The sequence below is a fragment of the Nematolebias whitei genome, chromosome 14, assembly GCF_014905685.2.
Source record: "Nematolebias whitei isolate Nwh7 chromosome 14, NemWhi1, whole genome shotgun sequence".
Taxonomy (NCBI): Eukaryota; Metazoa; Chordata; class Actinopteri; order Cyprinodontiformes; family Rivulidae; genus Nematolebias; species Nematolebias whitei.
Window position 1 is genome coordinate 28,910,086 of NC_056511.1, and position 11,169 is coordinate 28,921,254.

Consider the following 11,169-nt stretch of genomic DNA (forward strand, 5'->3'; position numbering starts at 1 on the left):
ACAATCATCTCATCATGAATGTGAACAAAACAAAGGAGATGATTGTACATTTCAGGAGAAACAGGAACAGGTCCAATCCTATTCCATCATAGGAGAAGAAGTGCAGGTGGTGGTATGGTGTTATGTAGGGTAACACCACCTTTGAACAGAGTTCACCTCATCTCAAAACAAACATCATTCATGTTGTGTTTGAAGATGTTAAAACAAGATGCATTTATTCCCTTGGGAATGAACAGACTTTATTTTACAGGTGTTAAACTCAGCCTTGTCAAAGTGTTGGCCACTTTCAACATGAACTCATTTCCCACGAAACGGACAGACCGTCTGAATGAGAGCTGTGGTTCATTTTGACCTCGAGGTGGGACACCTGCCGAGGAGTTTACTCCCAGGATTTTCCCATGGCATAACAGTTTTAAAAGAATCCTTTGTTTTAAAAAAGGAGATTCTCTTTTCAGGAGATGAACAGCGACACCTGTTGGGCGAACATTACATGTTTTTTTACAGTGTCAGAACTGAATGTGTCATAGAAGATATCTGTGTTAAAGTAACCTCTCTAAGATAATCATGTTTATTTTTCTTCTTTTAAAACAAGTGTGGCTTTTTAAAAGGCAGACAGACAACTAAAATGGACTGTTATTTTATATTAAAACATGACAGAGTTTATGAACCATATCTCGTGGGAGGTCCTAAGTCAATCTGTAACACCCAGACAGACATTTCACTTCTCAGTTCTTCTCCACCACTGACTACACACTTCACCGCTCCTTCTACATGAAGCCACTTCAACTTCTTCCCTAGTGAGATGTCCGGGGAAGAAGCTTTTCTGCAAACGGCTCAGGACGAGAGAAACCTGGCATTAGAGTGAGATCCGAACCAGAGACATCAATCACCGCAGAGTGATAAAATCACAGCTGACTTCAGAGCCAGTGGCCGGACCTTCGTCCCTCCAACGGTGATCGGTGACTTTTGAGGACACAATCCGCCTTTCAGTCACCGGAGCCTCTCAGGCCTTGCTGGTATCATCATAAGCAGTTGTGGACATTCTGACAGTTTATTCTGGTGAGAGAGACCCTTCAATGCACTTTCTGGTAATCAGACATTCACAATAACATTAATTTAGATACACCACAGTTAATTTAGTCCAAGGTTCTGCCTTTTATAAAAAGTTACACTGGATTTTAATAATCAAATAACCTTTGACACAAGGTAATTTTGTTATTAATTTGTGTATTAATTTTTATGAATAACCTTCATCAGAGTATTATTTTTGTAATAAAATACATAAAAATCAACTAAATTTGTGATTATTTTGACATATCTGTGTGTATTAACTGATTTAATGCTCTTTAAACACAAGCAAGAATTCATGTTTCAGTTACATTTGAGGGTAGAGACTGATTTATTTTCCTCTCCCAAGAGGTGGTGCCCACTGAACCGAGGTTATTTGCATAATAAATGCATATCTTATGAGCCTGACTCATAACTAATAAATTATATAGATATCTGATCAACAAATCCCTCTACATATATATACTAAAATAAACTACTACTTTCTACTTGGTAGTTTTTCACATAGCGGGTTTTCAGGGTACGGATCTCCCACAATAAACGAGGGACTACAGTAATTACATAATTCAGTCACTCTCTGTTTAGGTCTATAAAGTTCTTGCTTCTGCCTAATGCTATAAGTTAATACCAGAATGTCTCCGTAGGCCTGGTATGCTGGGAAGCAACATGGGCAACTACCCGTGGCTGGCAGACTCTTGGCCCCCTACTAATCTGGTCCACAGTGATAAAGAGGCTGTCAATGGCTGCTCAGCCAATCATGAAACAGCTGAGAGATACTATAATGGTAGGAATGTCTCCTGGCTGTGCATGACCTTAAACCCAACCAATGTAGCTTTGTTAAGTCCAATCTGTGCTCTTTAACAGAAGCTGGTATCTCCAGCTACCTGAGTCAGACTGAGAAGTACAGCACTGGAGGCTCCACGGAAGGTCCTATCTACAGCACCATCGACGCCACCAACGAGGACCTGCATGGCCTCACTTACAGCCAAAACACTTCAACCAGTCTGTATGCTACCACCACCATCATGCCCTTTGTCAATCAGACACAGGTACCAGCTCACAGTGCAGAGCAACTGGATGATGAGCACTGGATCAGTCCGCCAGGCCTGTCTGGAGCTCAGTACGCACAGCCAGATCGATGCAGTGGTAAGACAAGATGCTGGAACTGAATCTCGATGTCTGTTATCAAAATATCTTTTGAAGCACTGGATGAATTTTAATGAAACTTGCTGCCATTAACCATTGGAAATCCAGCTACAGCTTTTCAACTTTTGGAGACAACATGACTCAAAATGGTTGCAAAAGCCAGATGAACTTAAAAAAACACCTCTCCCCCTCACTGTTTGCTATTTTCATCGAACCGCTAGCCGCAGCAATCAGGCAAACTACAGATATTAAAGGCATAAAATGCAAGAACATAGAGCACAATATCAGTCTATATGCTGATGATGTGTTGCTCTTCCTCCAGCATTCACAAACCTCCCTCTCTCAGGTTATTGGATTGATAAACTCTTTTTCAAGATGTCCTTTTTCAAGAGTTTCAGATTACTCTATAAACTGGATAAAATCCACAGTTCTACCAATTAATTGCTATTTCAACAATTCACTTACTAAACAACTACAATCAGGGAATATTACGTACTTGGGTATCAAAGTCTCTCCTTGATTGGCAGATTTAACAAAACTAAACCACATCCCACTTTTAAAGAAAATTGAGGATTGCTTGATGGAAATCTCTACCCTTATCTCTCATGGGAAGGATTGCTTCAATAAAAAAAATATGGTTTTGCCTAGAATAAAATATCTATTCTCAATGATCCCAAATAAACCATCATCTGACTAGTTTAGATCCCTGGACTCCTCCATCTTTTAATTTCTTTGGAAAGATAAACCCCCACAAATTAAACTAAAAACACTACAGAAGACCAAAGATAAAGGAGGACTAGAGCTACCCAATTTCTATTATTACTTTCTAGCCAACAGGCTAGAATACATCTCAAGATGGATAAAACACACACCCCTTGATGAACCCTGGCTAGACGTAGAACAGACACTGCAATAATATAATGATTTTGGACCTTCCATTCATTAGCTCAAACATAGAACGAAAGGAATGATTTAAAAGCATCAATATCAGATCCTCTCTGACAGCTTGGTGGGAGTTTCTTAAAATGACAGAGTCTTCACTAATTCCATGCAGACGTACACCCATCTGGAACAACCTTGACATCCTACAACAGAATAATATGATAAACTTCCCAGGTTGGAGGTGTAAAGGAATTGAATATTTGGAACATATATATGAGGAAGTAGACTATATCCCATTTAACAGATTAATAACACAATATGGGATTGATAAGAATACATTTTTTGAATATCAACAAATTAAAGCTATAACAAAAAATACATTTAACCTTAATAATATTAGAATTGAAATACCAACAAGTGTATTAGAATTCCTAAATCTTAACCCTCCCAAATTACTATCTAAGGTTTACCTTGACACTCATTAAAATAGATGAATCAATTCAATTTCAATTTCAATTCAGTTTATTTATATAGTGCCAAATCACAACAAAGTTGTCTCAGGGCACTTTACAGGAACATTCACATACATAAAAGCCAATTAGTAAAGTTCTCTAAGGAATCCAGCAGACAAGTTGAATCTTGGATTCGTTGCAGTCTCCCATCCTGAGCAAACAAAGTGCAACAGTGGAAAGGAAAAACGTTGGTTACGTACTGTAACCCCAGATTCTATGAGTATAAGCGTAGCCCTTTAAGGCCTTCGCTTTAGTGGGTTTATCCCGTTATGCGCAGCATAAGCACTGAAAAAATTTAGTCCACGCCCACCTGCTGTGTGGGCCCCACCCGGTCCGTATAAATTACGTTAAGAGCGGGAAATCGGCTCCCAAAATAGCTTTTTCTTCAGCCATTTAGGAGCCAGTGAGGCCCGACGCTTAAAGGGCTACGCTTATACTCATAGAATCTGGGGTTACTGTACGTAACCAACGTTCTATGTCGTATAAGCTTCGCCCTTTAAGGCCTTCGCTTTAGTGGGTAAAGGGCGAAGCCGATGTGGTCCTCGCCTCACTGGGTCCATTCGAACACAGTTTGACGCGGAAGCTTGCCCAAAAAACGTCTTGTCACTCAGCTCCCCGTGTGCATAACTACGCGTTACGTAATTATGTGCCATGCACAGACGCATGTTGTGTAACTATGCGTACTGACAAAAACATGAACGCCCCGGAAATTTTCAACGGGGAAAGGATGTTGAAAAGAAGAGGGGGGGGGGGGGGGGGGGGTCATGAACCAACTGGTTCATGGCTGAGTATTATAAACAGATCAAAAAACAATGAACTGATTATTGATCAATTGAACTGATTGGTAACAATAGTCATGAACTGATTAATGACAATAGAAACAAAAACACAGACACAACTTGTGACTGATAACAACATCTCACACTGTAATGCATGCAGACAGAAGTGAGCTTAAACAGAGTTCCATGAAAAACAACAATATTCATTCTGTTAGAGCACTAAGGACAGAATGTGTCATGGAACGAGCCGTCACATCACGTAGGTAAAAGCGAATAAATGAGCAGGGTGTTTACCATGCAGCCGCAGTGCAAATGTCCTGCATTGACATACCATTATGCAGAGCAGTCCAAGATGCGATACCCCTGGTCGAGTGTGCTTAGAGGTTGACAGGAGGCTCTAAATCTGATGCTTGTAGGCTTCAGAAATGGCCTCACACAGCCAGTGTGACAAGCGCTGGGTGGATAACGGGCGACCTGCAGAAGCATCTCTATAATGCACAAACAGGTGTTGAATTTGACACATTACAGCTGTGCGCGCTATGTAACACGTCAACGCCCGCACCGGACAGAGAAGATGGAAGATGCTTCTTCTTCTGATCTGTGGGGGTAGGGAAAAAACCCCTCCAACGATATCGCTCTTGATTTAAAAGAGCTTGTGATGATTTTAGGCATAAAAGCTGGGTTTGGTCTTAAATCAGCTTAACTACCGTCAGCCTGGATTCTGAGATATGACGGAGCGACAAAGAAGGCAGATAAAAACACTCACTCTCTTAGCGGGTGTTAAAGCCAGCAGCAGTGCTGTTTAAAGAGACAAGAATTTAAGTGGAACCTGATCCAAAAGCTCAATGAAGCTTTGATCATGACCTGCAGGACCAGTATTAAATCCCACTGGAAACAAGTGGGTGTGGGACAGACCTGCGTCTCTGTACACCTTTTAGAAAACGTTTCATCAGAGGATGATAAAACCTGTTCTGTCTCAGAAACCTTCATGTCAGGAAGAGATGGCTGCAACGTATGTTTTAAACGTGCTGGATGCAGATTTCTATCCATCAGCTGCTGCAGAAAGAACAGCATGCCACCTAAAGAACATGAGGAGGCCTCTACATCCTTCTCTGTACGTCAGCACTGAAAAGCTGTCCGCTTTGATGTGTACATCGCTGTGGTAGATGCAACACGTGAAACCTGAATTGTGCGCATTACATCCTGTGGGCAACCCATCCTCTGTAAGAGGATTTGTTCAACGGCCAGACCACAAGTGCTGGCCTATTTCTGGGTAACTCCTGATCGCTCCTCCTGATTGAAGGAGAGCATCCTCCCTCCACGGCAGTTTCCACGGGCACTCCGACAGCAGACGTTTCAGGGCTGGGAACTATGGTGCACCCACGCGCTCGGGGCCACCAGGAGAACTATCAATCCCTCCTCCTGAGCTCGGTTCAAGAACCGTAAGATAGGAGGAGGTGGAGAGAAACGCATACAGAAGCGTTTCGGGCCATGGACTGTGAACAAACGCATCCACCCCCAGAGGTGGTTCGTCTCATGGGCTCAGAGAAGCGCGTAATTGACACTGAGCGTTTCCCGTGTCACAGCAGGCCCACAGCCGCTATATCAATCTGAGACAAAATGCTCCATCAGAGGATGATAAAAGTTGTTCTGTCTACGACAACTTTGAGACAGGAAGAAAACACGGTGGCAGCATACAATAGTCGTGCTGGACACCAGATTTTTGTCCCTCGGCTGCTGCAGAAGGACAGCATGTCGTCCAATGGACATGAGGTGGCCTCTACACCTTTCTGTACAGCAGCGTTGACCAAACAGACCACTTGGTGTGAACAGCGCTGTGGTGGGTGCAGCACGTGACTCCTGAATCGTACGCACTACATCTTGAGAGATCCATCCTCCCAAAAGAACCGCACAGCGTCCAAAAACATAGGTGCTGGCCTATTCTGATTAATTCCTGATCGTTTCTCACCGCCTGGGGGGAAGCGTCCTCCCTCCAACGGCAGGTTCACGAGTGCCCTGATAACAAATGTCGTAAGGCCTGGGAACCATGATGCGTTCATGCACTTGGAACAGAGGGGCTGCCAGTCCTTCCTCCTGAACTCGGTTCAGAAAACCGTGATACCGGAGGGAGAGAGAAGGTGAAAGGCATTACGACCACAGGCTGTGAGTAGGCATGTCCACCCAGCGGTGGATCGTCCTATGGTTCCGCGATAATATAATTGACATTGAGCGTTCTCTTGTGTTGCCACACATCAGCAGATGTTGGCAGGATTCTACCGTGTCTGAGCCTTAGCTCTGGGTGGGATACATGCGATGTACCCACTCCAAATGGAGAGCGGATTGGATGTGCCCCACACAGTATCTGTCTCACAATGTGGCACATGGGTTGAAAAAATGCATACATTTCCTGCTAGTATGTATGCGACAGACACTTGTTGTCTGAGAATCAAAACCCCTGATGATTCTGCAGCTCAAGGTCAGTGTTGAGTCACATTCAAGGATCCCGTGCGACACTCCAAAAAACATTTAAAACAGCTGCTGTGTGGAGCACAGCGCCCCCACAGCTTGTTAAATGTGTGTGACGTAGGTCTGCTGACGGAAAACAGCTGATATCACTCAACCATTCACGTGAATTGCACTGCTGCCCCCTGTCTGAACAAGCTGCTCAGCAGCCACAGGTGTCCAGATAATGCATAATTAAAATGGAGTGTTGTTCTCACAGCTCAGAAAATTAACAATCTAAAATAAATCTCATCTTTCCAGTTCGTTTGGACCAGGAAGTGATAAGAGAGAACTGGTGTTTCCTCTCCATCTGAGGCTCTAGAAATTACATTTAAAACAGAATTTCCAGAGCTTCTGCTAGAGGGGACGAGATCTGTTCATAAATGACAGAAAAAACGTCACAGGGTCCCCCCACACCGGGGTTTTAGCTGAACTGCAGCGTGAGTCCCGGATGAAAACGGTTTGCCCATCCCTCTGGAAAACGCGCGTTCATTGCCACCCGTTCATAAGTTATTAAACGAGTACGCATTATGCTGTGAAACTCACATACATGCTGATGTGAACTGGAGCGCGCTGAGTGAGAGCGCAAGATGTTGTGTATTGCTGCGGGAAAAAAACAGCTTTGTTTATGCTGTGTGCAGCTGCACCGTGTAACGCTCGGGAGCGGGTTCACATATGAGCTGACGCGCCCTGAAGGGTTGTGTGTGTGCGTCCTCATGCGACGCTTTACACCAGGATTGCTGCGGGGCGCGCTTTGGCACTGGGTTACCACTGGCTCGGTCTGCAGAAACACGTTCATTGTTTGCTGCGAATCACGTGAGCTTTGAATGATTCCACAAGCTGCAATATTAATTCAGACAAAAACCCCTTCTTTGAGGATGTATGAGCTAAGCCGCTGTGAGGCTTGGGGAGCTGCTGACGCCGCGGGAGCGCGCGTTGGCACTGGAGCGGTCAGGAAGCCGTGCGTGGCATCGGTGAAACGAGACTACCACTGACTCGGTCTGCATAAAACACGTTCCTTCTTGGCTGCAAGTCATGTGAACTTCAGAATGATTCCACGAGCTGCAGTATTAATTCAGAAAACCTTCTTCGAGGATAAAAGGGGCAGAGCCGCTGTGAGGCTGTGAAACTGCTAACGCCGCGGGAGCGCGCGTTTGACATCACTGCAATGACAAAACTTGTGTCGTTTCTGCCGATAGCGAAATACGTTGCTGAGCTCGTACCGTGATCTCACGTGAACGTTGACGTGAACGGCGGTTGTTGAGAGCTGCGTGCGTGCCTTCATGCCGCGGGGGGCGCGCATCGGCATCGCTGACAGTGAATGAAAAACAACCTTAAAAGGCTCATTCGTGATGAGTGAGGGTGATGGGGCCGCTTGTCAGATAACCATGCTGACAGTCTGGCTAAAGGACACTTCATCATAAAATGATGTTATTCGCAGTGTCATCAACACACCTCCAGCCAAAAACGACACCTGTTTAACTTCGTTGAGCTCTGTTTGTTGTCCTGGAGGGCCCCCTGTTGGCGAAGTCCGGGAAAAAAAATGAACTTCCAGATGCCGGGGACGTCTGACGGGAGGGGCTGGCGTAGCAGAGCTGGGGAGGCGTAGAGCAGCCGTGGAGCAGCTTGAAATGATCTCTCGCTGATGAAAGGAGGATCACCATCAAAACTCCTGCGTCTCTCCTGAGAGGAAGGTGGAGTGGCGAGCCAGGAAAAAACCTCTGGACCTCGTTCTCCGGCTGCGCTGTGGGGCGGCAGACCGCGAAGAGGCGCACCGGTTGGTGATGACGTCAGCTGTCCTGTAGGCTGAGCGTACTGCAGGGGCCGGCAGCGTCGTTAGCAAGCAGCTGCTACGAGAGCGGGGTGGCCGAAGGACAGAGGGCCACCGTCTCTTCTCGCCTCTGAACGTGTACGCCAACAGCGTAACGTGTTGTTCGCTGCGGCCGTGGAACACATGCTGATGAGCTCAGTTGGAGAGCGATGTCACCGTCTCGGTTATGCTAACGGGAGGCACGGGACGCTGGTCCACCTCGAACATCTTACTCCCATGGAGCCTCCATCAGGCTTGGCTCCAGAGGGCACAGAGGGACTTTCCGCTCAGTGAACCCTGCTCTGGAGATGGGTGCGGACTGTGGAGACCGGCTCCCCCAATCTACCAGGAAAAAACCCGTCTGTGGCCTCGCCGTAGGACGTCCTGTTGGGAACACGAGGCCATATGGATCAAGACGGTGAGCCGGAATGGAGTCAGTAAACAACCTTCCCGCCGGATCATCCGAACTGGCGGGAAAAGGCGTAGGACGTAAAAAGGGGTCCTTTCATGTCAGCCTCCTCCTGGGTTACGCCGGGCAAACCCTGGGGGGCGCCGTCGGCCGGGAGCAGTGTGATCGCCGATGCGAAAAACGAGGTGGGATGGGGTGAGCATTCACTCAGCCCCCCTCCACCTACACTACGCTCCCCAGGAGGGAATGAGCAGCGGGGCTGCAGCTGAGCACGCCTTGTCCCGGAGGAACCATCCGGTTCGCCCCGAGGGTCGGCGATAAGAGGAAAAAATACAAGATGGCGTTGTCCAGCGTGTAGTGACCTGTCACTGGGAAATGTTCCCCGGCGCTTACCTTGGAATAAGACTGCTCGTCATCTTCTCCTCGGGGAGGAGAACTCACCGGACGACCGGAGGTCGACTGCCGGGCCAAGCATCCTTCACAAAGGTTGGTCATTTACACAATTTATCCTCTTTGTTCTTCTGACAGTGCTATTTTAGCTCGCTGAAGAAAAAATGGGAGCCGATTTCCCGCTCTTAACGTAATTTATACGGACCGGGTGGGGCCCACACAGCAGGTGGGCGTGGACTAAATTTTTTCAGTGCTTATGCTGCGCATAACGGGATAAACCCACTAAAGCGAAGGCCTTAAAGGGCGAAGCTTATACGACACAGAACTCCCTTTTTTCCCTTCCAGTCTAGATGTGACAAATGCATGGACCAGTTTTTCTGCATCATTTTTAGATAAGATGTTTCTAATTTTAGTGATGTTACGCAGGTGGAAGAAGGCAGTTCTAGTAACGTTTTTAGTGTGGGGGATAAAAGACATGTCCTGATCAAAAATAACACCAAGATTTTTAACATTAGAGCTGGAGGACAGATTAATGCCATTTAAGGAGGGAGAAAGACTGAAAAATTAATTCCTAAGGTGCTCAGGTTCAAAAATCAAAACCTCAGTTTTGTCTGTGTTCAACAGGAGAAAATTAAGGGTCATCCAGGTTTTTATGTCTTTAAGACATGCTTGTAGTCTTTAAGTAGCTGATTGGATTCATTGGGTTTAATGGACAAATATAATTGTGTGTCATCAGCATAACAATGGAAATTTATCCCATGCTGTTTAATAACTTTACCTAATGGAAGCAAAGTAAAGAGTATTGGCCCAAGCACTGAGCCCTGAGGAACTCCATGACTAACTTTGGTGTATGAAGAAGATTTATTATTTACATTTACAAACTGGAATCTATCAGATAGATATGATTTAAACCATTTTAGAGCCGTTCCTGTAATCCCAATATCATATTCAAGCCTCTGTAGTAAAATATTGTGATCAACTGTATCAAATACAGCACTGAGGTCTAACAGGACCAGAGACACAAGTCCATTGTCTGAGGCCATGAGAATATCATTAGTGACTTTTACTAGTGCTGTTTCTGTGCTATGATAAGCTCTAAACCCTGACTGAAACTCTTCAAACAGATTATTTCTTTGTAGATGTTCACTCAACTGACCTGCAACTATTTTCTCTAGAAATTTGAGATGAAAGTTAGATTAGATATAGGTCTATAGTTGGCCAGAATTTCTGAATCAAAATCAGACTTCTTAAGTAAAGGTTTAATTACAGCAACCTTAAAGTGCTGTGGTACATAACCATCTATTAAAGACAAATTAAGTAGTTCCAAAATGTGGACATTAATTAGGGGAAATACCTCTTTAAACAGTCTGGTTGGGATGGGATCTAGCAGACATGTGGATGGTTTGGATGAGGTTATTATTTTTGACAATTCAGAGAGCTCAACAGGAAAAAAACTGTCCAAACATAAATCAGGCTCTAGTGAAATTTTTAAAGTTGCCTCATTTGACAGGGGAATAGAGATAGTAGAAGGAAGGATGGTTTGAATTTTCTCTCTAATTGAAATAATTTTATTTATAAAGAATCTCATGAAGTCATCACTACTTATAGTTGTAGGGATACATTGTTCAACAGAAATGGGACTTTTAATTAGTCTAGCAATAGTACTAAACA

The 11,169-nt window shown here is 44.9% G+C and overlaps 1 protein-coding gene across 1 annotated transcript in view; it reads left to right on the forward strand.

Moving 5' to 3' along the window:
* LOC119420261 (roundabout homolog 3) overlaps positions 1–11,169 on the forward strand; it is a 66,868-nt gene that overhangs the window by 13,567 nt on the left and 42,132 nt on the right. The window contains exons 3-4 of the mRNA XM_037687650.1: positions 1,713–1,852; positions 1,933–2,214. Of these exons, the coding sequence (XP_037543578.1) occupies positions 1,713–1,852; positions 1,933–2,214 (422 nt within the window). The remainder of the gene's footprint in view (positions 1–1,712; positions 1,853–1,932; positions 2,215–11,169) is intronic.